General features: G+C 39.8%; 1 protein-coding gene and 1 long non-coding RNA gene across 2 annotated transcripts; one reads left to right on the forward strand and one right to left on the reverse strand.

The window, feature by feature from the left end:
* The first annotated feature begins 2,174 nt into the window (after positions 1-2,174).
* CNRIP1 (cannabinoid receptor interacting protein 1) lies at positions 2,175-20,589 on the forward strand. Its single transcript, XM_081595699.1, has 3 exons — positions 2,175-2,382; positions 4,415-4,565; positions 19,593-20,589. The coding sequence occupies exons 1-3, from the start codon at positions 2,204-2,206 to the stop codon at positions 19,755-19,757; spliced, it is 495 nt and encodes a 164-aa protein (XP_081451825.1). The 5' UTR covers positions 2,175-2,203; the 3' UTR covers positions 19,758-20,589.
* On the reverse strand, positions 18,091-20,948 carry LOC145547069 (uncharacterized). Its single transcript, XR_014083515.1, has 2 exons — positions 20,816-20,948; positions 18,091-20,699 (listed from the first exon to the last, which is right to left on the reverse strand). It is a non-coding gene; the product is annotated as an uncharacterized LOC145547069 (long non-coding RNA).
* Positions 20,949-27,826: the final 6,878 nt, after the last annotated feature.

Raw genomic sequence — 27,826 nt, forward strand, 5'->3', positions numbered from 1 at the left:
TATGCATTATCTCATTTGATCCTCACAACAGCCATATCAAAGAGATAGCATCTGCTTCCCCCTCCCTTATTTTACAGATGAGAAAACCATTTCCAAGAGGTAGTGAAACTTACACAGGGTTACACAACTAGCGAAGTGGTAGAGTGGGGATTTTAACAAGTCTGATTGTAGTGATGCTGGGCTTAATCACTGCACCAACTGCTTCTGCTGCCAGGAACATTTTCAAGCCATTTCCTCCAGCATTACTCACTCCCTTCTAGTGAAGTCTGAACAAGTTGGTTAAATTAGTAAAAACCTGAAGAGTCCTTTTGCCGAAGACAGTATGGTAAACACTATTGGGAAATCTGAAGAGGCAAAGATCCCATGCCAAAATCTTCTTAGGGAACCAAAATACACTTCATATAAGAAGCATATGGGTTCCCTGGTTCCTCAGACGGTAAAGAACCTGCCTGCAATGTAGCAGATCCTGGTTCAGTCCCTGGGAGGGGAAGATCCCCTAGAGAAGGGAATGGCTACCCACTCCAGTATTCTTGCCTGGAGAATTCCATGGACAGAGGAGCCTGGTGGGCTACAGTCCATGGGGTCACAGCAAGACACTACTGAAGAACTAACACTTTCACTTTTTTAAACAAATTAATATATATGGATATATATATCAGTATTTTTAGAAGGAAACAGTAATGTTAGTAACTGTGGCGTGGTGGGCAAATCTATCCAATGTCAGGGAAACAAATGACCATACCCAATTCTGCAGCTCTACAGAATTTAATACGCTTCAAAGAGTAGTGTGGGGAATATTGCAGACCATCCTGAAATGAGAATTAAAGCTGATTTATTTTTTTTAGATGACCAGGTTTATTCCTTCTCTTAAAAAAAAAAAAGCTGATTTATATTTGTAGAATGTAGGAAACAAATCACCTTAGAGATGGAGCTATTTCTAAAGAAAAGTATTACTACCGTGGGTGAGCAAAAACACGGAACGGACTCATCGCGCGCCTTTGCCCACTAACCTGCTTCTCCATTCCCCAGGTGTGCTCCTCGGCCCTGGTACTATCCACGAGGTGGTGCTGAAGCAGGTGATCATTCCCCGCTATCTGCAGCTATTCCCAGTGGAGCCAGAACACCCTTGGTCTCCCCTTGCCTCCAAAATCTCGAGCTGTCAACCGACTTCTGCGTGCTTAATATGCAAATCTGAAGTCTGCGGGTGTCGCACCGGATGCCCTGCCAATAATCTTTTTACTGATCCCTCCTCTTGGCCACTGTCACCATGCCTTAGACCCATGCCAATTCCTTTGACAGGGTTATAATATCTCATCCTACAAGATCAGTGTAAATGTATGTGATTCATTACACGGTGTCATTCTTGAGACAAGGACATGCATAATGGAAATACACACCCAAGAGAAGATGCAGCTCCTTGAATATGTATTGGTTATTTTTTCTTTTTCTTTTTTCCTTTTTTTTTTTTTTTTGCTCTCATTCCTAATCCAGAATGGTTTGCAGTCCACATTAGATGGAATTGCGCGAGGAGCATTGTCCCCTAAGCTTTAGAAAGACCTATTTCCCGAGATTAAAATCACTAGCTAACGGTTTCCTGCCCAGCTTTGGCCCATCAGCCTCCTCCTGCCTGGCTGGGGCCCGATCCGCGAGCAACGGTGTCCACAGCCCTTCGCTCTGCGAGGGGATATCCAGATTCAGAGGTCTCGCCGGTGGATGTAGTGCCTCTTAAACTCAGGACCTACCCCGTCCCTCCCTATCTTCCCCTCCGCCCGCCCCGCGCCGCCCTAGGAGGAGCCTAAATGTCCGCTTCCCTCGCTGAAGGGGATTGTACTGCGTAAACAAGATTAACTCTCTTTCCTCCAGCTGCGCGGATCAGCCCGCGGCCTGCGGGCCAGAGTGAGCCCCATGGGTGCGCGGAGCGCGCGGCTCGGGGAGTGGGAGATGTGGGAGCACGGGACTTCGGAGCTGTCCCTGGGGCCCGCTTCTTCGCCGAGGCGGGGCTGGGGACCACAGCCTGGGGAGCTGCTCCTGGGAAGCCGGGGGTGACGGCCGCGACGGCTCGGGCTCCTAGAGGCAGCCTCCGCTCCGCCACCTCCCTCTCCCTCCCCGCGCTTCCTCTCCGCCCACCACGCTCCAGCCGCCCGGTCGCCGCCGGCTCAGTCCTCCGCCCCCCCGGAGCCGCCGCGCTCGCCTGCGCCCAGCCATGGGAGACCTGCCGGGCCTCGTGCGCCTCTCCATCGCCCTGCGCATCCAGCCGAACGACGGCCCGGTTTTCTACAAGGTGGACGGGCAGCGCTTCGGCCAGAACCGCACCATCAAGCTGCTCACGGGCTCCTCCTACAAGGTGGAGGTGAAGATTAAGCCCACCACGCTGCAGGTCGAGTGAGTGCGGGCGCGCGCCGCGGCTGACCGGCCCGGCTTTGGATACGCTGGGTGGACCGAGGCCCCCGGGACAGCCAGAGCCTCTCCCGGGCACCTCTTGCCTCTCACCTCGCCCGGATGGCCCAGGAGGTTTTGTGGGGGGAGGTATGAGGTCAGGTCTCTGCTCCCTAGGTCATCTCTTTCGCTATTCTCGCTTCCCTCCACGCCTCGAAGGATGAGGTGTTTAAAACTGCAACTGGAAGCCAGGGGATTGGGGGCTTTTTCTTGTAAATTTCTCATCCCTTCTGTCCAGCCATTGATGCGGACCCTCAGGCGGCCGGGGTGGGGCGGAGGGGAGAAGCTCGCCAAGGGCTTCACCTACCGCAATACCGGTTCCTCTCCGCCGGGTTCTGCGAGACTGAAAGAGGGAGAAAGGCTGAGAATGAGGTATAAAATTGGGGGTGGCTGATTATTGGGGCTTCTTAAGGATGCTTGCCACTCATCCATCAGCCATTATGAGCCTGGAACTCCGGGGCTGGAAGAGCAAGACGGAGGGCAGCCTTTCCCACTTAGGCCTAGTTTCCCTTGCCTGGTGTGTTTCTTTTTCTCCTGAATTGTCTGTTCAGCCTGGTGATGGGATTAGCAACATCCTTACAACAAAAGGATGGTTGGTGTGTGTGTATCTGTGTGTGGCAGGAACTGTCTCGTCTCTGCTGTCAGAGGTTGACGTATCCAGTAAACCTCGGGCTAGAAAGTCAGTGTGGAAAGGGTGCAGGAACTTACGGGGAAGTATCCTTTACCGTAAGAGGTGGAGTCCTTTACCCCTCAGCTGCTACCTAAGCATGGGGTGAAGTCTAGTGTGGACAGAGGAAAGAAACGACTACGTGTTGTATCTACTACCATTTGCTGATCTCAGAAGGTGGGGTGGAGAGGGCTGATAGCTTAAATCTCCCCCAGTAGACCTTAATTCAACAAAGTTGTATTGGCCTTCTAGGTGCCAGGCTCCAGCTGAAAGACCTAGAATCAAACCTGGGTTGATTCTGATGCTCTTGGTCCATCTACTCGCCGGCGTCCCCAGCAGCTCCAAGCATCCATTATCCTCACATTCCCAGTGTTCTGTGCATCTAGATATGATCTAGGCTTTTCCTTTCCCTTCTTTCCTGGCAAACCCTTCTACCATGTTCCCTGGTCTAGTTCCCCCAGGATAGTTCTCTATTTTTCAAGTTAATCTAAAAACAAATTTGTGTTAATGATAAAACTTTTTTTCTTGTTATACTTTAATTTTATCAAAGTGCTTCAATGCCCTAACCAATGGTTCTCAAACCTGAGTGTACATGAGAATCACCTGGAGGGCTCTTTAAAACACAGATGACTGAACCTCACCTTAAGTAGATGTAGTAAACTCTAGCACTATAGTGGAGCATAAGAATTTGCTTTCTTGATGGGTTGGCAGGTGATAACTGATATTGCTGGTCCAGGGATGACACTTCAAGAACCACTACCATAACATGAGAAAATGATGCAGTGAGAATTTTTGGTATAATGCCTGGCTTGAGGAAGAGTACCGCCCAAATCATGGGACCCCTAATGTTCTGTTGTTGGAACAGAAAAAAAATTATTAGAGAACTCGTTCAGTGGTTCTGAATTCTGCCTGTGCATTAGAATCACCTCTGCAATGTTAACATAAATTTACAAATGCCCAAACCACACCCCAAACCGAGTGTTTGAGATAGGCTGGGTATAGCTAGATTTTTTAAAGTTCCACAGATGAGAAACTAAAGAGGAAGACCATTGAGAGAATCTGACTTAGCCTTGTACAAGTATTCTGGATAAGAATACTCATGTCAATCTATAGAGATTAAGCAGTTGATCTAGGTTCACATGACTGGTTAGTTGGGAAGGACAAGCTCCCTAAAGTTTCAGAACTATCTAGCACACCACAGTGTCTCTGTTAGCCAGCCCTGTATGGTTTCTGCCCAGGGTTATGGTCCAGACCAGGACAGGGTGCCTAAGCTAATTTCTACCGTATATGGTCAACTCAAGTCCATTGCAGGAACATTTCCATTGGTGGTGTGGTTGTCCCACTGGAACTGAAGTCTAAAGAGCCTGATGGAGACAGAATCGTATATATGGGAACATATGACACAGAAGGTGTGGCCCCAACCAAGAGCGGAGAACGGCAGCCCATCCAGATCACCATGCCGGTAAGGTCTACTTGGGAATGTTGGGGTATGATGCCAAAGCAAATGGAAACCATGTAAAAGAAAATAATCACTATTTTCCCTTAAGAAAGGATATAAAATCAAATATTATGAAATGTTATATCAGCTCATAGTTTAATATATTTGTTCATAATGTCCCAGTTGTTGTTGTCTTAGTCTCTAAGTCATGTCCAATTCTTTTGTGACCCCATGGACTATAGCCTGCCAGGTTCCTCTGTCTATGGGATTTCCCAGACAAGAATACTGGAGTAGGTTGCTATTTCCTTCGCCAGAAGATCTTCCCAACCCAAGGAAGGATCTTCGGACCCACATCTCCTGCATTAGCAGGCAGATTCTTTACCACTGAGCCACCTGGGAAGCCCAATATCTCAGTACAGTTAATTAAATAATCCATGCTTCTCCAATGATCAGTTTTATAGTAATTTCTTTGTGGCAAAAATTTAATTCTCTCCCTACATTTTTGTTATCTGTTCCATTGATCTGCCTATATTTATGCCACTACTGCATTGTTTTTACAGTACATGTTGTGTATTTTATAATTGGCCACCTTACTGAACTTGCTTACTAAAATTCTTCATTCAATGATCTTGGGTTTTTCAGGTAAGACAGTCATAATCTATTAATCCATATAATTGTGTCATTTTCTGGGTTTTTTTTTTTCCTGCCCTATTGCATTGGCTAACGCAATAGGGCAGGAAAACATTGGCTAATGTTTTCCACTAATGGTGGTAATCCTTAATTCCATCGTTTCACTATTAGATATACTGTTAGTTTCAAATATTTATCTCATTAAAGCATCCTTTTTCTGGTTCATTAAGAGATAATTGAGAGATGTGTTGAATTTCATTTCATTCCTTTACCCATCTATGGAAATAATTTGAAATACTAAACTTCTTTTTATTTCTTAAAACAAACCCTACTTAATGTCATTTATCATTTTTAATATATTATTACATTGAAAATGCTAATATTTAAGGGTTTTAATTTTTAATTTTATTTTTTTTTTGTTTGGCTGATTTATCAGCAAATATGTAAAGACTTCCTCTATATATCAGGTATTGGGAGAAGAGTGGTGAACAGAATAGACATCCCTGGCTTCATAGGGCTTCTAATCTAGAGGAAAACGTACTTTATACAAGATCAATAATAAAGTAAATAATTATTATTGTACAAAATGTACTAAAAAAGTAGTGGTACCCTTGGGACATATACCAGGGGTCTTAGTCTAGCCCAAGATCTAAGGGATGGCTTTCTTAAGAGCTGAGAGAAGAGGGAACACTTGAAGAAAAAGGAGCTGCAAAGATCAACAGCTGGAGGAGAGCAAAATGTGTTTCAAGGAATGAGTAGCCCAGCATAGCTTGAGCAGACAGTGAGGTAGAGACTGATTTAAGGTTAAGATGGATTCAACCCAACATTGTAAATCAACTATATTCCAAAAAAAAAATTTTTTTTGAAAGATTAAACTGGAGAGGTAAATAGAGCTTAGATGTTACAGGGCCTGCTTATTAAATTTATCTTCATGCCTCTGGGAATCCATTGAAGGTTTGTAAGTCAACTTTGGTATGCAATTTACATACAAATTGTATGTAAATATATTAATACACCAATTTAAACTGTACAGTAACATAGATTTTGACTAGTGTATAATCACCACCCCAATAAAAATATAGAACATTTCTGGTCATCTTGAAAATTTCCTCCATGCCTATCTGTAGTCAGTGCCCCCAGTCTTAGCCACTCTGAACTTTTTGTCTCAATAACAGTTCTAATGGTTCTAGAATTTCATGTAAATAGAATCATAGCATTGTGCCTGATTTCTTTCACTTAACATAATGTTGTAGTATAATGTTTTTGTATAAGTAGTTGGTTCCTTTTGTTACTGAGTAGTATTTCATGGTAAGGATATACAAGAGTTTATTTATCCCTTTACCAATAAATGAACAGCTGGGTTGTTTGCAGCCTTTGGAGTTATAAATAAAATTGCGATGAATATTTGAGTATGAGTCTTAACGTGAGCATGTTTTCATTTCTCTTGAGTAAATACCTAAGAGGACATTTAACAAATCACATGGTAAGTATATGTTTAACCATATAAGAAATATCCTGATTGTTGTACCATTTCATATTTTTACCAGCAATTTATAAGAATTCTAGTTACTTTACATACTTAATTATATCAGTCTTTTAAGTTTGGAAATGCAAAAGACCCACAAGAGCTAAAACATTTTATTTCATGAGCTATATTGTAGTCTTTAAATTGGATAGCCTAAATCTTTCAGCTTTGCTTATTCAAAGTCATTTTGACTATTCTAGGCCCTTGGCATTGTTATATAGATTTTAAGCATGAACTTATCAGTTCATTCTCCAATTCTCCAAGAACTGGAATATTAATTGGGTTTGCAAATTGGGCAGTTTGGAAAGATTTGACACTTTAATATTGAGTCTTCTGATACATGAATATATCTGCTTATTTAGGTCTTCTTTAATTTCTCCCTATAATGCATTACAGTGTTTCTTGTACAGATTTTATACATATGTTGTTAAATTTTTCATTAAGTATTTCATATTTAAGCACTATTATATATGGTGGTTATTACTATTTATAGAAATAAAATTGATTTTTTTCTATATTCATCTTGAATTCTGAGGCCTTGCTAATCTCACTTATTAATCCTGATGGTTGTTTGGGATTTTTTTTGTAGAACACTTAAGCTTTTCCACCTTTGATATAATGTCTCCTGCAAATAAAAAGTTTTTCTTCTTCTTTTTCAATTCATATTCCTTTTATTTCTGTCTTGATGGCAATGCTTAGGACCTCCCGTTTGATGCTAAGTAGAATTGACGAGAGTGGACATCTTTGTTCCTTAATCACAGGAAGAAAGCATTCAGTTTTTCAACACTAAGTATGATGTTAGCTGTAGGGTTTTTTATTAAATGCCGGTTACCAGGTTAATGAAGTTCCCGTCTATCACTCACTTACTGAAATTTTACTGAGAGGTTTAAAAAAATATGAATGTGTCGTATGTTTTCAAATATTCTTTCTTTACCTTCTGAGATGATCATATAATGTCTTCTTTATTCTCTAGTAGATTTTATTGTTTATTCAATGTTGAAACAACTGTGAGTTATTGAATACTAGGATAAATACCAATTGGTCAATGGTATGTTCCCTGTATATATGACTGGATTTGATTCATTAACATTTTATTGAGGATTTTATACCTGTGTTCCTAAGAAATACTGGTCTGTGGTTTTCTTTTTCTGTATTGTCCTTGTCTAGTTTTGGTATCAGAATAATAATAAAATTATTTGGAAGTTGTTCACTCTTCTGTTTTCTGGGAGAGTTTATATTATTATTACTAAAATATTATTTTTATTTACTGTTGGATAGAATTCACCAATAAAGGCATGCATTTCATTTTGTTTAAAGGTTTTTAGTTACAAATTCAACTTCCTTCTTTGATAACGGGCTATTCAGGTTTTATTTCTTGAGTTAATTTTTGTAATTTGTCTTTGATATCATTCATTTATTTCAACTAAATTGTCAAATTTGTTGACACAAAGTTGTTGGTAATAATCCTCCACCATCCTTTGATGTGTTAAGATTTCTAATAATGTCCGCTCATTCTTTATGTTTATAATATGCCATTCCTCCCTTATCCTCAACCAGTCTAGCTAGAGATTTACCAATTTTATTGGCTTTTTCAAAAACTCAGTTTTGTTTTCATATGCTTCACTGACCCATTTTTCTGTTTCATTATTTCCAATCCTATCTGAATTATCTCTTTCTTTTGCTTGCATTAAAATATTTTAATTTAGGTTATACACACAGAGATAGAATTTGAGTCTATAAGTTAATGTTCTTACCAAATTTGAGTGATTTTTAATTATTATTTTGCCTCAAATTCTTTTCAACTTTATTCTCTCCCTTTCTTGTAGTGCTTCAATTACACATTGGACAGTTGGGTGTTATCCCACAGGTCTTTAAGATCTTGTCCAATTTTCTTTTATGGATCTCCAAATTAGATAATTTCTATTGATGTATATACTCAAGTTCACTCTTTTTTCCATTTTCCCCAATTTACTCGTGCTTGTTTTCTGATTTTTTTTTCTATCATTATATTTTTCAGCTCTAGAATTTTTATCTGTATTTTCTATAGTTTCCATTTCTCAAGGTTCCTTATCTGTTTGCCCATTTTGACCATATACCCCTTTACCTCTTTGAGCATATTTATAATTGCTGGTCTGAAATATTTATTTGGTAAATCTAGTATCTAGCCCCATTTTGAGCAAGAATGACTTTTTTCCTGAATATGGGTCATGCTTTCCTCTTTTGTTACTTGTTTGATAATATTTGATTAGAAACTAAACATTATAGATGGTATATTATTGATTTTAGTTTATTTTATTCTTCTGAGGATTATTCTCTTTTTGACTTACATTCCTGGACTGAAGCTGCAAATTCTGTCTTTCCAGCAGGATAGCAGCTGAAATCTCTGCTTAATTTTTTTCAACCTCCAGTTGCTGCTTTTCTAGCCTGGTCCCCTTTGTCCCAGTGGAGTTTAGCAGTCAGCTAAGGAATTGGACAGTTTATACTAAGATTTTGATATCCATCCACCCTGAGGTTCCTCTGAATTTGCAGTTTCTCTGCCAGTCCTGAGCCCTTTGCTTTGGTCCTTTCAAGCCATTAAGGCTCCAGCTTCTCAGGTTTGGGAATGCATCCAATTAAAAATAAAGAAAAAAGGCACCAAACTTCCAAATCTTATTCAGCATAACTTTCTCTTTGAAGAATAGACGCTTCACTTAGATGAAATCAACCCTGCTAACACCCTGATCTGGGACATCTGAGGAGCCTGGCGTCCTATGGTCCATGGGGTCGCAGAAGAGTCAGACACGACTTAGCGACTAAACCACCACCAACCTCTTGAGCTATGAAACAATCAACTTCTGTTGTTTGGTGGGGGGAAATAGACTCTTCACTGGTTTGTCTGCTTCTTCACACAGGAAAAACCCCCTCCCAGCAGCCTAAACATGCAATTAGCCTGTAGAATTATGGCAGAATCATAGTCAGATTTTGGGTCTCACCTCTTCTGCAGCTCTCTTGCTTCCAGGATTTTCTTCCTAAATTTCCAGCTGCTCTTCCAGCCCAGGACACTCTTCTCCCTTTTCCAGTAGATAAAACTGCTATTTTCTTCTGCCAGAACTGCCTGGGTTTGGGGAGCACCCTCAGGCAAAAAACCACAGGGACAGTTCTTAATTGTTAGAGTTGAGATCCTTCAAGAGTAACTCTATTTCTGTCTTGCTTTCAGTTGCTTTTTAAAGGCATCAAATAGCTTTTGTTTACATTTTTTCAGATTTTATAATTCTCTTTGTAAGTTTTATCCAACAGTTTTATCAGTGATAGGCTGATTCAATTACAGTTGAAATTAGAATTATTATTAATTGAAATTAGAAGTTTTCCTGATCAAGTAAGCAGCTGAAATGTTAAGTGAAAATTTCATTTTAGTGATGAAAGCCTTTCATATGCTTTAACACTATCCTATGACAAAACTTTTATCAAGCTTAAATATTATACATTGCTGACACAACTACTTACACAAGTAATAAGGAAGTCTTGAGATGTCCAGGTAAACTCAATTAATCAAGTAGGTGAAGCTAGCAAGGAAAGCTGAATTAAAGGTACACCAAAACAACTTCTTATAAGTCTGAGGTTACCTCAAGATATTTTCTCAGATTTTTAAACGCTGGATAAATGATGCTAGGATAATTGGCTATTTGGAAGGCTCTGTTCTTTCCTGATGCCTTTCCTTCTTTCCTGATCAAAAAATATTTCAGATGGATTATGAGATTATCTCTAAAGCATCAACTTTGTAAAAAAATCAAAATGAAAAGAATGTATCTAAACCTAAAAGAAATGGAAGAAATCCAAAATGGAAAAATGGAAAACTCTGATTACATAAATGTAGGTTTCTTTGTTAAACGTTGTAAACAAAGTTAAATTTTCCTTAAAAGGCAATTTAAACTAAAAGGCAAATGATACTTGGTGACATGTGAAAAGCTTGTTTATAACATGGATGGTTAAGCAGTGTTGCCTCGATTTACCACTGCCTGTGCAGACAATGCTGCAGCCCTGAAGCTGAACTCAGGATGGTATCAAATGCCATCTGACTTAGGGATTAGTGGCAGTGATCTCTTTATTCACATAACTCCAGAGGCCCTAGTACAGGGAATTAATGAATGATACCTAACTCTAAGGGCTTCCCTGACAGCTCAGTGGTAAAGAACCTGCCTGCCAGTACAGGAGACAGAGGGGATGTGGGTTCCATCCCTGGGTGGGGAAGATCCCCTGGAGAAGGAAATGGCAACCCACTCCAGTATTCTTGCCTGGGAAATCCCACCGACAGAGGAGCCTGGTGGAGGGCTACAGTCCATGGAGTCACAAGAGTTGGGCCGACTTAGTGACTAAACAACAACACCCAACTCTAAAAGCTATCCACCCCCATTACAAAGAATATTGCTGACTTGTATTTTAATGGGACTAATTCTCCACTTAGTCCCTTCAAGGAGAGAGCCCAAAGGGAGATTCTGTCTGCATTACGATAGTCATCACATTATTCCCCTTTTGTTTGTCCCTCTTAGACAGGAGACTGGGGGTAGTTTGGAGGAATGAGGCAAGCAGTACATGAGCTTGTTGTGAGCCTGTGTTGTGCCGGAAGGCGGCCTTACACATGCATTCCCAAAAGTAAAACGTGTTCCTCATGTCAACTCTTTCTAATATTTTGGCACAATCTGTTACTTGATATATAAAGAATTCTTAGAAACCAGTAAGGAAGAGAACCTTACTGGACATAGGAAATTGAAAGAGAAGAACATGGGAAATTGAAAAATAAGCAAAAAAATAAAGAGGCAATTCACAAAGGAATGCAAATCATCAATAAATATTAAAAAATGACTTAATTTCCCTAGTGACAAATATATATATGTATAAATAATACAAGGCCAATTTTCACCCACAAAATTGGCCAAATATTAAAAAATAATACTACTAATTCAGTGCTCGTGTATTTATGATATAGGATTTACTCTAAATTGATTTTGGGTCCTGCAAACTTGTTGAATTTGCTTGTTAATTGCATCATAGTTTTTGCACACATACTTTTATCATGAATTGAAAGTTGTGTTTCCCTTTTTCCCCCTCTTGCCTTAAGATACTGACTTAGGACCACTAATACAGTGCTGAACAGGAATAGAAGCAACTGCTCTCCTTGCCTTATTTCCATCTTATAGGGAAAGGACTCAGTTCACTTAACATTGAAGGTGATGTTACCTATTTTTTTTTTATTGATGGCCCTTAATCAGACTGAAGAACTTTTCTTCTATTCCTAGTTTTCTGAGAGCTTTTATTATATATATGATAATAAAGTATAAGGATGGTAAAAGGTATAAATAAGGATGGTATAAGTATAAATAAGGTATAAGGATGTTGAATTACCACATGTTCTTTCTGCATTTATTGATATGATTGCATAGTGTTTCTCCTTTATTTTGTTAATATGGCAAATTACATGGATTTTCAAATATTGAACCATCCTTGAGTTCTGAGGATAAACCTCCAATGTAATATCCTTATTATGTATTGCTGGATTTGATTTACTAATATTTCAAGCAAATAAAATTATATGTAAGTTTTTATGCATAAGTCCATGAGGAATTTTTGTCTGCAACTTTCCTTTACCCATAATATCCTGGTCAGGTTTTGGTATCAGGGTAACAGTGGCTTCACAAAATGAATTGAGAAGTATTCCTTCCTCTGTTACGTAGAATCGGTATTTTCCCCTTAAGTGTATGAATTTATCAAAGAAGCCACTGAGCCTGAAATTGTCTTCCTGGTAAGAATTTTAATTACAAATTCAATTTCTTTAGTAGTTAGAGATTTAGTGATAGTTTGTGTCTTTCAAAGAATTTGTACATTTGTATACCAAATGTATTGGTATATGGTATTGTTTAGTCTCTAAGTTGTGACCCACACTTTTGCAACTCAATGGACTGCACCCTCCCAGGCTCCTCGGTCCTTGAGATTTCCTAAGCAAGATTACTGGAGTGGGTTGCCATTGCCTCCTCCCAGGGATCTTCCCAACGCAGGGATCGAACCCATGTCTCCTGCATCGGCAGGCAGATTTTTTACCACTGAGCCACCAAGGAAGCCCATATTGGTATAAGGTTGTTCTTAATCTAAGGAACCCATGTTGTTACCAATATAGGATCAATAGTGATAGCATCTTTCATTCCTAATATTGGTAATTTGCTTTCTTTTTCCTGCTCAGTTTTGCTGGGATTTATCAATTTTAAAGATAGTTTTTTAAGAAGATTTTAGTTTCATCAGTTTCTCTTTACTGTTTTTCCTTTTTCTGTTTCATTGGTTTCTGCTCTTTATTGCTTTTCTTCTTCTTACTACTAGACTAGCTAAAATTAAAAGAACTGGCAATGTCAGCTTTTGGAGAGAATATATCAATAGAACAACTGAAACTCATGTTGCTGGTGGGAAAGTAAAACAGCACAATCACTTTGGAAAAGTTTAACAATTTCTTATGAAGTTAAGCATACTTATAAGACTTAGCACTTTTAGCCCTATCTATTCAGCTAAGAGAAATGGAAAATAAGGATTTACTAATAAAATTTCACACTACAGGAATAAAGATGTTCGGAATCCAATAGGAATTGGTAGGTCATACCACAGTAAAAGTCATAGATGCTTATTTATACTGAATTTGTTTACTAATGAAGTAACATCATGTCTCTATCAATATAATAAGTTCATTCTGTGCTCCTAAGTCAATGAATTTCTGAGTCAGTTTATTCTTGATGAATTTCACATGTCACCAGTGAAACTGAGTAGAATGGTAAATGGAGAGAAGTACTCTGGGGATTCTAGGTCATATGGTTGTAAGACCACCACAGAAATTGTTTAAAACAAATTTTTCAGGACTTCCTTGGTGGTACAGTGATTAAATATCTGCCTTCCAATTTAGGAGACATGAGTTCAATCCTCAATCCGGGAAGATTCCACGTGCCATGGGGCAACTAAGCCCATGTGCTACAATTACTAAACCCACGCTCTAGAGCCCATGAGCCACAACTGCTGAACCCACACAACAACTACCGAGCCCAAGTGCTGCAGCTATTGTTGCCTATGTGCCTAGAACCTTTCCTTTTCAACAGGAGAAGCCACCACAATGAGAAGCCTATGTACCGCAACTAGAGAGAAGCCCCTGCTCTCCACCACTAGGGAAAGCCTGCACAGAGTAACAAAGACCCAGCACAACAGAAAAAAAAAAATTAATGAAATATTTACTGTTTATTAACAAGTCAAGATTCCTCACTTGTTACTGAGGACAACAAATGAGTCTCCTCTCCTTAGAATCTGATGGGTTCCCCTTCACAATGGTTGTGAAATAAAAGTGTACCAAGGCTTGTAACTTGTAAGAACACTAAAATGTCCAGGTATATAGTAGAGTGTCAGTTTCAGAATACGATAGACTGGGTGGCTTAAACACAAGATATTTATTTCTCACAGTTCTGGAGGCCAGAAATCCGAGATCAAGGTGCCAGCAGACATAGTGTCTGATGAAAATACTCTGCCTGATTCATAGACAGCTTCTTTCTTACTGTGTTCTCACATGAAGGAAGGGAGAAACAGATCATTCCTCTCATGTCTGTTTTTATAAGGGCACTAATCCTATTCATGAGGGCTCCATCTTCAAGCCATAATTACTTCTGGAGGACCTCACTTCCAGATACCATCACTGGGGATTTAGGCTTCACCATATGAATTTTGGGGAGATACAAACTGTCAGTCTATAGAGGTGTCCTAAAACATTCTATACATGACAGTTCATAGATGTTCTTCTCATTCAGGGAGAAAAAAGAAGAAACTGTTCAGTAGCTTGTAGCTCATTTGCTTGTACACTGGTTATCATTTTCTAGATGGAAATTAGGAAACATAGGTTCTTGACTTGCTCCTACCACTAGCTGGTGCACAGTACTAGAGCAACTCACTTAACCTCTCTGAATTAGTTCTTTCATCCACAAAATGGAGATGTTAAAACCAGTCACAAGACTGAATGAGATAAATGATAGTAACTGTGTATTTTAAAAAAGAGCTATTAAATGCACAGAATTATACTGTGTTTAATTGCATCACTGAGGAGCTTGCCTGGGTAAATTTTCCTTGGAACTCATAGATGGGTTGGGAGAGGGTAGAGAGCTGTGTAGTTGTTTCTGTTCTTCAAGAGCAGTGTCAGCTTTGGAAATCCCATCTGTTCTTAGCCAGAAGAGAAGAAATCCTGAGTTAGGTAGAAATGGCCAGGAAATAGAACTCCAGAAGGAAGAATAGGGAGAACGTTTATGAGAAGTTAAAACAATTAAGGTGTGGGAGAGAGGAGAATATATGCCTAGTCAGCAGCAGTTAAGTTTACTATAACATGACCTTGAGTCCAACATTAATAAAAGAGAAACAAAGTTGAATTTTTAACTGTGACTTGCTGTCAACAGATTTCTGTTTTGGTCTCCTGTGTTACTGAGAATTCTTAGATGGAGACTTTCCCTGCATTCAGTCCCTGGGTTGGGAAGGTCTCCTAGAGAAGGAAATGGCAACCCACTCCAGTATTCTTACCTGGAAAATCCCATGGATGGAGGAGCCTGTTAGGCTACAGTCCATGGGGTCACAAAGAGTCAGACACGACTGAGCAAATTCACTTTCACTTCTTAGTTTTAAGTTTACTCAGATGTAAGTGTAGTGCCTTAAGGGCTTTCATTTTTGTTTATTGCCTGTGGTCATAATCATCTTTGCTTGTTTTTGTGACCAACTTTTACTTATATCTATTTCCAAAAAGGCCTCAGTATTGTTTCTCCCACTTACCTAACCTTGTTTCAAGCTGCTCCTGTGAAAGTTTAGTTGGTGTTTGTAAAATATTTTTATAACTTAATTCAGTTGCACTTAAAATGTACAGCATCCTATGTTGGTCAAAAATAATAGTAAGTCATCTCAGCGATTTGTAAAATGAGATATCAGTTTATTATTACCACTTAAGGGTGGTATTTGGAGAAGGCAATGTCACCCCACTCCAGTACTCTTACCTGGAAAATCCCATGGACAGAGGAGCCTGGTAGGCTGCAGTCCATGGGGTCGCTAAGAGTCGGACATGACTGAGCGACTTCGCTTTCACTTTTCACTTTCATGCATTGGAGAAGGAAATGGCAACCCACTCCAGTGTTCTTGCCTGGAGAATCCCAGGGACGAGGGAGCCTGGTGGGCTGCTGTCTATGGGGTCACACAGAGTCGGACACGACTGAAGCTACTTAGCAGTAGGGTGGTATTATAAACAAAGTTGTAATGTTTTCATTAGCACATATATATCCTTAATAGATTTTATTAAATCCCTAGGGTTTGAGGGATATTCGAGTTAATTTTTCAGGGGTGGTAGATCCATTTCACCATTTAAAATATTCTTTCTGCTTATAAGAGTAACATATTTATTGCAGAAAATCTAAGTAGAAAGATAGAAAAAGTTTACTTTGGGAACTATTGTTAATATTTTTCCATATTCTTTTCTCTATACATCTTAGTGTATTTGAGCTCATTTTCATCCATCTTTTTTCTGTTAATATTGTTTTAATCATCTTCTGTCATCATTAAAACTAAATTCCTGGGCTTCCCTGGTGGCTCAGTGGTAAAGAACCCACCTGCCAATGCAGAAGACACAGTTTCAATCCCTGATGCAGAAAGATTTGACATGCCACTGGGCAACTAAGCCTGTGTGCCACAACTACTGAGCCTGCTCTCTAGAGCCCACCAACCACAACTACTGAGCTCATGCACTGCAACTACTGAAGCCCACATGTCCCAGAGCACATGCTCCCCAACAAGGAGCCACCGCAATTAGAAGTTCGGGCACCACAACCAAAGCATAGCCCCCACTCACCACAACTAGAGAAAAGCCTGCATAACAGCGAAGACCCAGCACAGCCAAAACTAAATAAATAAAAACATTAAAAAAAAAAAAACCTAAATTTCTGTTTACTGGTTATACATATTCAGAGTACAGATATACCACCATTTTTCATAATACTTTCCTAAAGTTTTAGGCTTAAATAGCTTCTGGTATTTGAAAATGTTTGCTAAGTTGACAGGTGAACAAGTTACAAAACTCTGAAAGTTTGTATTTCTTTAATTACTAATAATACTACATTTGAATAATTTTCAGATGTTAGCCAATTTTTTTTGATGAACGGTTCCATTTTCTCCAAATGTTCGTAGTAATTCTTAACATATTTTATGTTAAGGATATTAGCTATTTGGTAAAACTTATAAATATAATTTGGCTTAACATTTTTTCTGATTATAAAAGTAAAATTTGATCATTAAATCTTTAAAGTACCAATAAGTACATAGAAGAAAATGAGACGTATTCCATCAGCATTAACATGTATAATTTATTTTATTTCATTTATTTATTGGCTGCACTAGGTCTTCATTGCTGCATGCAGGCTTTCTCTAGTTGCAGAGAGTGGGGGCTCCTCTCTAGTGGTGCACGGGCTTCTTATAGCTATGACTTCTCTTGTTGCAGAGCCTAGGCTCTAGGCACATGGGCTTCAGTAGTTGTGGCCCCCTGGCTCAGTAGTAGCTTCTCACAGGCTCTAGAGCACAGGCTTATTAGTTGTGGATTGTGGGCTTAGTGGCTCCACGGCATGTGGCATCTTCCTGGACCAGGGACCGATCTCACGTCCTTACACTGGCAGGCGGATTCTTAACCACTGGACCACCAGGAAAGTCCGTAACATGTATAATTTTAATGAAATTAATGCTAGACAATCTTGTTGGTACTCTGCTTAGTTCAGGTAACAATACAGAATACTAGAAATTTTTTATTTAAATATTTACATTTAGAATTGTTACATAGTATCCCACTATATAGATATGCCATAATTAATTAAGGAAGGACATTTAGTATTCAGTTTTTCACTATTCTGAACACTGTGATGTCAAGATAAATTATAAGTGAAATTGCTATACCCAAGTATGTTCACAGCTTGATACAAATTACCCTTCCAAAAGGCTGTGTAATTCAGTTCCCACTGGCAGGGTTAAGAATAGCTGTCTCCTTGTTGCTCATTAAAAATCAATATTTCTAATTTTTAATCAACTTTGTTGTATAGTTTACATATAATAAATATACCCATTTTAAGTATACTGATCAATGAGTTTTAAGAAACACATACATGTACTCTTGTAACCACCACCCCAATCAAGATGTAAAATGTTTCCGTCACCTGCAGAAAGTTGCCTCTGGCACATTTTCATCAATCATCTATCCCCTCCTCCTACCTCCTACCTTTGTGAATAAAGCTGCATATTTGTGCACAGGTCTTTAAATCATGACTTTCTAAAAAGAGAGACTTCATTTTCTTAGCTGAGAGAAGATTTGTGGAATCAAGGTACATCATCCACTGTTACAAGTCAAGCAAATTTTCCAAAGGCAAGCCAAACCTTGTTTTGGGATCAGATTAACAAGATGAGGCAATGGTGCAGGATATAATTTTGAAAGCATCTTGGAAAGCTATCTGGGAAGCACCTGACCACCCTCGCCCCCTGGCAGCCGCAAGCAGAAGGCTCCTGTTGCTCACTGCCCTCCCCCCTCCACGTCTTCTGGCTCCTGACAAGTCTAAGAACCCTGCTAAGTCAGTCCCTGTCTCCTCCCCTGACAAGGGAGGGTCAGAGGAGAAAATAACAGCAGGCATCATGCTATTTAATGCCAGGTCCCCTAAATAGCTCCAGGAGACGGTGGCAGGGTCAGGCTACCCCACAGGCCACTTGAGCCCCTGCCCAGTGGCCTCTAGGGTATTCTGTACCCTCTTCTCAGCTACATGAGAATTTGTGTGCTCATGACTCTGGAGAATTCTGTGCAGTGTTTTCAGGGCCTGGCTTCTGGAAGAAGGCAAATTTTTTGAGAGCAAGGAGCATCCCTTATACAAATTTTTCTGTGTGCAAGGCACACAGTAGGTACTCAATTGTGGCTTTGGATAATGTATAATCAAAACCTGAGGCGTGGGCATGGCTTATAAACACTCAATAGTACTTGAAAGTTAGCATCTTTAACAAGCAAATGCTTTCAATAAAATAGGTTTTCCTGGAGTTGAAATTAATGATGGGAGGGCAGTTGTATCTTCTGTTTAGTCATGTTGTACGCACATTATTTTGTACAACTGTTTTTTGACACAGAAACCAAAAGCAATCATTAAACACCATTCCCTCTCTTCTCTTCCCAGTCTCCCTTCTGTGGCAAGCTCTGAAATTCTGAGATTCTAAGAGTCGGTTCCAGAACTTAAATTTGGGAAACATATACATTTGGGGAATTATTTTTATTAAAGGCAATATCATAGCAAATGCAATAAGTGTAATGGGAATATGATTTTATAGAGAAATAAATGACTTACAGATAGCTTTTCAGAAAAATCTCTCTTGTAACAAAGGAAGATCATTTGTTAGAGTAAAAGGCCTAAGCTTTTATCACAGGAGCCGGGAGTGATTATACTGGTTACTAAAATGTGAGGAGCAGAGTGTAGGGAGGAGGAGAGTTAGTCATTGCAAACCTCTTGGTGCAAGAATCCTTTGTTCTTGCAGCAGTCCACATCGGTCAGGTCACAATGTTACTGTAAACCTCCAACAAGATGAAGGTTATTCTCTGTTCTGCAACATTTTACCTCTATATGAATAGAAAAGTGTTGTATTCTTAAAGGTCAGAACCTTGAAAATGGGCTAGGCTGTGTATTTCAAGTAACATTCTTACCTCGAAGCAAAAACAATAGAATGCGAAGGTTAAAGTAAAAGAAACAGCTCTAATAGGGAGTCAGATTTGTTCTTCCCTATTACACCTCTTCCATGAACATCAGCTCTTGGCTATTGCTAGTGGCAGAATGAGTTTTTGATGGGGTGTGTTTCTCTTCCCTCAGTTCACTGACATTGGGACCTTCGAGACAATGTGGCAGGTCAAGTTCTACAATTACCATAAGCGAGATCACTGCCAGTGGGGAAGTCCCTTCTCCGTCATTGAGTACGAATGCAAGCCCAATGAGACCCGCAGTCTCATGTGGGTGAATAAGGAGTCCTTCCTCTGAAGATAGCACTTCTGATGCTGCTGGACAGTCTCTTCAGAGATCCACTTTGAGATAACCCAGCACAAGCCTTCACTGAGGCACACCACACCATTGCTGTGTCCTGTTGGGTGCCAAGGACCCACTAGCCCCGATTATTTTTGAAAGTGTAATTCCCCTCTGATGCAATATCCCTGACACAAAAGATTGTGATGTTCCCTGCTCAAGAGGCTCTCTTTCTGTATTCTGCATTGATATCCCTGCCTCCAATTGTTCTGGGTCACCCTGGTGACCTCTTGGAGGAGCTTCCTGGAATCTGCAGGCCCTGTCCCTCACTTAACTTCTCCACTGATGACTGTCTGTTTTGTTTCCAAGTTTAGTGCTTCCCTCTTTTTTGTTAAATGTTCAATAAAAAATAACAATGTGCGTGGGTTCCATCCCAAGTGTGCTATGGTAACATGTAACTTGCAATGTTTTCCAACTCTCAAAGCAGGCTTTGTGAAAATGTGATGCAAACAGCAGTCAATGGGACTCAAGTGTTGTGCTTTCTATAAAGAGCTTGGCTTTTTCAGGGAAGGATAATGACAGAAGAAAATGACAAATGTTTAAGTATTTATAACTTAGTAAAACCCAAGTAATGTATTGTGCTTTGGCCTAGTGGAAGTGGGAAAGAGCTTTGTGTGGACCACTGTTAAGGTGACCAAAAGTGACAAGGTTACCTTTTTGGCAAGTGATTGTGGTATCCAAACAGGCATACTGATGGCCTCCCTACATTCCCCTTCACTTGAACTTTGTAAAACTGTGTATGGAAATGTAATCAACTTTTGATATTTCTTAATAAAGATATTGAAAATCATCCTTGACTTACCTTCTTAGTTTGGGCAATATCTGTTCAGCAGGTAGACAGACCTCTGCTTCAGGTCAGCTCTACTAAGACTGTTCCCGAGTCCAAATTGGTACTGCTCACTGCGTGACAGGTCAATAAATCAAGAGACGATGTGTCAGGTCAAAGAATAGAATTTTATTTAGAAAGCCAGCAACCCAAGAAGATGGTGGACTAGTGTCCCAAAGAACCATCTTACCTGAGTTGAATTCAGGCATCCTTCAGAATACTAAAAAGGGAGGAGACGTGGCTGATTGTTGCAAACTTCTTAATGTCGGAGTGGTTTTTCTTGCAGCTGTCTGCATAGGTCAGGTCATGATGTCCCTGTAAACCTCCAACAAGACAAATGTTATTCTCTATCTTCTGCAACCTTATAATCTCTCTATGATTAGAAAAGTGGTACACTTTTCAAGGTCAGAGCCTTGAGAATGGGCTATCCTGTGTATTTCGGACTATAGGCAACATTCTTTTACAAAAGGTACAGAGCCAGCATGACAAAGCACAAGCAACAGAACACAAAGATTAGAGTTAAAGGAATAGATACAATATGAAGTCAAGTTTATTTTTCTCTGTTACAAGATCTCCACCTATGTTGCAAGGCCAGAAGGATATACCTGGAGTAGAATTAGCACACTTACTCATAGATCGATTCTGACCATTACACAGGGAATACTCCACCTGGCTCCAACAAAGCAAACGCAGGCTTGAGTTCTTGGTGAACGATCAAAAAATGTCCCTCCCCTTCTCTCCATTCCTTCTTCCAGGGTGACCAGTCCCCCATCAGCCGGCCATGTAGCTGAGCTGTTTGAGGATGTGGCTCTGTAACTTTGCATGTCCATCAAGGTAGAGGCCTCTTTGCCTGCTCCCAGACACTGCAAGACACCTGGCACAAAGCCAGTACACCATGCAGATTGAGGATAAATCTCTAAAAAGCAAAGAAACATTCTCTTGAAAAATAACTTAATGGAACTTCCTTGGCTGTCCAGTGGTTAAGACTCTGTGCTTCTAATGCGGGAGGGCTTGGGTTTGATCCCTGGTCGGGGAACTAGGATCCCACATGCCAAGCAGTGTGGCCAAAAAAAATTTTTAATATATATAAATACATTTGCACATAGATGAGGGAGAAAAGAAAAGTAACTTACCACTTGGTAACAATATTGTAATGTTCACTTGGGAGGCACAAATCCTACTGGGTTGGAAAAAGTTGGGAATTTGTTTCTTGCTGCCTGTGAACCTTCCATGTAAGAATGAAAAGTGAAAGTGAAAGTCATTCAGTCGTGTCTGACTCTTGGTGACCCCATGGACTATGCAGTCCATGAATTCTCCAGGCCAGAATACTGAAGTGGGGAGCCTTTCCCTTCTCCAGGGGATCTTCCCAACCCAGTGACTGAACCCAGGTCTCTTACATTGCAGGCGGATTCTTTACCAGCTGAGCCACAAGGGAAGCCCAAGAATACTGGAGTGGGTAGCCTATCCCTTCTCCAGGGGATCTTCCCAACCCAGGAATTGAACTAAGGTCTCCTTCATTGCAGGTAGATTCTTTACCAACTGACCTATCAGGGAAGCCTGGGACTGTTGTAGAAATGAATTTGGAAGACTGGCCCCAGAACCTCTGCACCTGTACGTTATTACCTGCAATGAGGCTGGACTGCCAGCAGGGCACAGCAATGCCTTGGATTTGGGCTAATCGTGAGTGGTATTAAAAGACAGGAGTATGCTTCTCAATTCCCTTGTTTTTCGAAAATGATAGTATCTATTACAACTGCTAATACATGTTAGCATTAATCCATTCCTAATTACTGTATTTTAAAAGTCAACACTTGACTTCAAACATCGAGATATTTAAAGTAATAGATTTACTACAGGCAGAGGCTTAAGTTTTCTTCCAGAATATCCAGGGGAAATGCAGAGTTATTAGAAGGTGGAGTAAATGTGAAAACTACATATCTTAGCTTGTTGAAACATTTGCTGAGTAAGTATTCTCATTTGGGAAACAAGCTAGTGACTCATTCTCATTTGGGAAACAAGCTAGAGCCTTAGTATTTGTTTTGAGAGGTAGAAGCAATATCGTGACTTTGGTCATTTTCCATGTTTTCGGTTTTTTTTAACTAAAGGCTTCCATTTTTGAGTTTGGAATGACTTAAGGTAGGGCTGGGGGAAATATGGCACATATCACTGGACACACCCTCCCACCAAAGAGAGAGAAGATGACCTCCAACTCAGAAGCTGGAGGGTCCAAGTCCTAGAGACATGCTGGGTGGGTTTCAGTGCTCACCATTATTCTGCTTGTGGCTAAAATGAGTTGGCTAGTGAAATTCTAACACACATTAAGATTCATGGTTTACACCTCTACTTTGTACCCCTTAATTTTTTTAAGTGTGTGTGTGTGTGTGTGTGTGTGTGTGTGTGTGTGTTTCCCTTGAGGCTAGGAGGTAAGGTTGAATCAAGGGAGGTGAGGAGGGGATGAAGATGAAGTAAACAGGAAATCTTAACAGCTAATCTGCCACGTTAAGTGATCTCTCCTGGCATCTCCTGTTTTACTTATGATTGGACTCAAGCCCAGTCTCTCTGGCTACTTCTCGGCATAGCTCTCCTCCTACTCCTAAATTCAAGTGCTCAGCTATATCAAGCTGCTGAGTTGTAACTTTGCCCCTCAACCATCTGGAAGGGCTATTTTTATACAAGTTGTAGCCATATCTCTCTACTTCTAAGCATCGGATGGCTACCCAGAAGCCTGAGGAACTAGGCCATCCTTCTAATTACTATGATGACTGAAACACTTTGGAACAGGTGGAAGAGTAGAAATGCCTTGAATTTCTATTTTGTGACACCTTGCTTATTGAGAAGTCACTTATTCAGCCATCTAAACCATCCAGATCCCAGTTGAGAACAGAAAACATGCCAAAAAGTGAAGATCTCCATCATAGATGTCACAAAGTCCAATCACTAAAGGCTTAGGTCTTCTCTCAAGACATCATGACTCATATTTTAAAGACAGTTCTAACTTATAGGGTGACCTGGTCTCTGGCTTAGAAAATTGGGAGCAGAATAACTAGAGAAAAGATGGCAATTTGTAGGTCAATATACTGAAAATAATTTTTTCACAGAGAGAGGACAAAGAGAAAAAATATTGAAAGAAGGTAAGTCAAAAAGCATAATAGATAGGGACATAATTCTGAATTAAACAATAGTTTCTGTGGATACCGATAAAAATTGATATACATAATCATGATGCTGATTTACTTAGGAAGGTGGTCCATTATCTTCATAAATGTTACATCATGACCCAGTGTTTTAAGAGTTCAGTCTGGAGCCAAGACACCTCAATTCACAACCTGACTCAGCCTCTTATTAACTGTGTGACCTTAGGCAAGTCACTTAATATCTCTTTGCTTCCAATTTCTCAGTTGGAAAATGGAGATAATAACAGTATTTACCTTAAAGAAAGAGTTGTTGTGAAGATTAAGTTAATGCATATAAAATTAACTGTGACGGACGCATAACATTATTACTTGGTGTGTTTGAGCCCAGTCATGTTCAACTCTTTGCGACCCATGGACTGTAGCCTGCCAGACTCCTCTGTCCATGAGATTTTATTTAAAAAGACAGGGGAAAAATACATTTTCAACTAAAACCATTAAAATGCAAAGAGAAAAACTGAAGGTGTTTACCCATGCATGGGTAATGGTCAAAGTTTGGGCTTTGATTTTATATAAAACATGAAGAAGGAGAAGGAGAGAAAGAAGAAGGAGAAAGAAGAGGAAGAAGAGGAGGAGGAAGAAGAAGGAGAAGAGGAAGATGAGGGAAAGGAGGAGAGGAGGGAAAGGAGAAGCAGAAGAAGGAAAAGGAGAAGAATGCATGTAAAGACAATATTTTTAAACAAATAGTTTGAATCAGTATATTTTCAGATATGTTAGGGAAAGACTTTCTCCACCAACAGGCTTCATAGAGTCTCTTTTACAAAGAGCCAGTTCTTAATAATATGTAAACATCAGGACCGAATCAGAAAACTTAAAACCAGGGAAAGGTCAAAAGTTCTGTTTGTTATTTCTTTTAATCCTCCCAACAGCTCTGTGAGGTAGGCAACACCTGTCAAATCTCTGTTTTATAGGAAAAAAAAGTCTCAGATGTTGAAAAATAAGGCTCAAGTTTAAACAGATGATTTTATAAGACACTATTTGTTCCTCAGTTTTCTCATTTGCGAAATGGTGACATTACTATCCACTTCCCGAAGTGTGTTAGGATTAAATAATATGTCACATGCAGAACACCTTCCTCCTGACACATTGTACTTAAAATGACTTCATCATGCGCCCACGTTCCTGCAGTGTTTATTTTTTTAAACTGGTGCTTTCGCCTTCCTTTACTTGCAGTCTACTAGGTCAATGCCTTTCCCTCAAAAAATTACTGTGGATTGATGAAATCTATATCGATGACTCTAAATTATTGCCAATAAATAGAAGTATTCCATTCCTAGAAACTCTGTATTTAGTTAGAAACCTACAGCTCTCCACAAACAGATTACTTAGAGAGAAACTTTACTCTTGGAAGTCATAGGAACTACTGTTAGAGCATTAGAAAAGACTAATTCCATATTTTCTTAGCAAGTATGGTATTTATTTGGTATTAATACCAAATAAAAGTATGGTATTTTATTTACTGACAAGTGAAAAATATGACAATATTTTTGGCCCCAGTCTCGTGCTAGAACAGTAATCCTGACAGGCACTCCAGCCTCTGGCCATGTGGATTTCTGATTCTCCTTCAGATAGTCAGAGCTGGTTCAGTTTCCTTGGCACCATACAGCCTGTACCCTCTGCTTGGAATGCCCTGCTCCATTTTCTACCTAGCAGATGCCTTCGAGTGCCAACTTAAATGTCATCTCAGCAATGAAGTCTTTCCTGACTCCTCTAAAATGTTGAGTCCAGAATTCTTCTGAAATTGTGTTTATTCAAATGTTTTCTTTGATGACCCCATTTCTGAAAACTGTCACCAGCTCCTATCTAACTCCTGCTTTTCTGAAGTTCCCTGGATGACTTCCATGTATTCTGACTAACTCGGTGAAAATGAGCTGACTCAATAAAAAAGCGATGAGATTCTAGAAAGAGCTAGCTGGCTGGCTGACTGGCTGGAAAAAAAAAAAAAAACAGCAATAAGTTTGGGATTTATTAGCCTTTAACAGATTAGTTCTGCTCCCTTTAAAGGAGACTGAAAGTAGTCAAGTGGATGAGAGAGGAAAAGCATCTGAGTTTTCTGTCCGACATTTCTTAAAGTGAATATGCCTTTTCATGTTAGTATCATTAATGATGACAGGATTAAGGTGCGTGGTTCCTGGAAAGAGTCTATTTACGTCAGGATCGTCATTTTGTGCTGCCCACCAAGTGTTTATAACTCTTTGCTATCTAGGCACATGACAGGATTGCACTCTCATGACGGGGGTAGGGCCATGTGAGAGGAGCTCAGGTCAATGAGTTGTGAGCAGAAATGACATGAGTCACCTCCAGGCTGAAATAGCCAACTGTCTGCATAATATCCAGCAGAGCTCTCTTTCCTTTGCCATGGCAACTGGCCACTTTCAAGATGGTCCACCATCCTGCATCCTGATGTGAGACTACACGGAGCAGAGCCCTAGCCAACCTTTATTGGACCTGGAGCATAAGTGAGAAATAAACTTTTCTCCCTAAACTTTCATTGTGAAAAAGTTGAAACAGAAAATGGAAAAACCTGGACAACAAAGACAGACAGCAAAAATCCACATACGCATCACCTGGACTTTGTAATTAACATTTTGCTATGATTACTTTATCACTTATCTGTCTATCCATCCATCCACCCATCCATCCATGCATCTTTCTATGCTGTATCAATCCCTCTTTTTGGCGGGGGGAAGAATGAGAAACTATTGCAAAACACTACCAAGATTAGGTGGTTGTTTATTATCACAACATAGTCCAGGCTTTCCTTGCCTACAACATCTGCAGAGCCCTGGCCAGCTACTCTCTCTTTCTGTTGAAAATGCTGTGTTAGTGGCAACCTCACTCCTTGCTTGAAGAAGAGTTTAAAATGTTAAAATTACTTGACAAGAATATTGTTTGAATGTTCAGAAAAATTCAACATTAAGCATAGGAGCATTGTGAATTTCTCAAAGCTGAAATAGCTGGGTTTTTTTCTTTGGCTTTATCAGTCACTTTCTCTTGCCAAAAAACATATATATACATACAGAGAGAGAGAGAGAGATTCTATAATACCAATATTTTTTTCTTAAGCTCAAAGCCTGGTTGGAATCTTGATTTTCTGACATTTTATTCTTTATGCTTGTATTTTGTCATGGAGTAAGAGTATAGCAGCAGCAGCAGCAGCAAGAGTGTATCGGTATATAAGTGTGTTGGATATCCCCCCAAATCTAGATGATTACACCTTAAAATTGAATGAATATGATCGCAATGACAGTTCATTTTCAGAAGTCTCATGACTCTAGCCTAATGATTTCAGAGTCATGTGAGTTATACTCAGAAGAACAGGTATGATGGGTGTAACTTTAAATCATCAAGTTCCCATTACAAGAATGTTTTTCCTGAGCTAAGTAGCTCGTCTGAGTAGGAGGGAATAACTGAGCCAACTTGCCTGGGAAGACAGCCTAAGAACCCACTTAGAACTTGAGATCGTGAGAATTTGTCCTCATCCTTTAGAAGTAATCTAACATTAGATGAAGGGATGACAATTCCCTTCAAATATTGCACACAGGTTATCTTCTTTAGCTTTTCTATGGAGCTTATTAACCATTTCCTGGTTTGTTTGGTTTTTTTTAATGTGATTAAGGCCTGAAAATAAACCTTAGACAGTCAAAGGGAGTTTCTTGGGTGATAGAATTGTTCTGTATCTTGTTAGTGGTGATACTTGCATGAGTCTATAAAGGTGTTAAAATTCATAGAACTTATCCAAGACACATGCCCACACATAAACAGAGTTAGTTTTACTGTATGTTTACTTTTTAAAAACCTGAACACACTGATACAAAAAGGCCCAGGATATTAGAAATCAAGCTGTCAAGGTCAAACCATCTCTACAAAGCAGGAGGGAATAAAATTCCAGAGGGCAGCCCACTGAACAGACTTCTTCCTTCATTTATATAAATCCTTCCAGAAAACCGACAAGTGAAATGTTTCTCATAACCATCAGAGAAGAGTTCAATGTTTTTCACAGATGAGCT

The sequence above is a fragment of the Giraffa tippelskirchi genome, chromosome 4 (assembly GCF_054371585.1).
Source record: "Giraffa tippelskirchi isolate mGirTip1 chromosome 4, T2T-mGirTip1v1.2.pri, whole genome shotgun sequence".
Taxonomy (NCBI): Eukaryota; Metazoa; Chordata; class Mammalia; order Artiodactyla; family Giraffidae; genus Giraffa; species Giraffa tippelskirchi.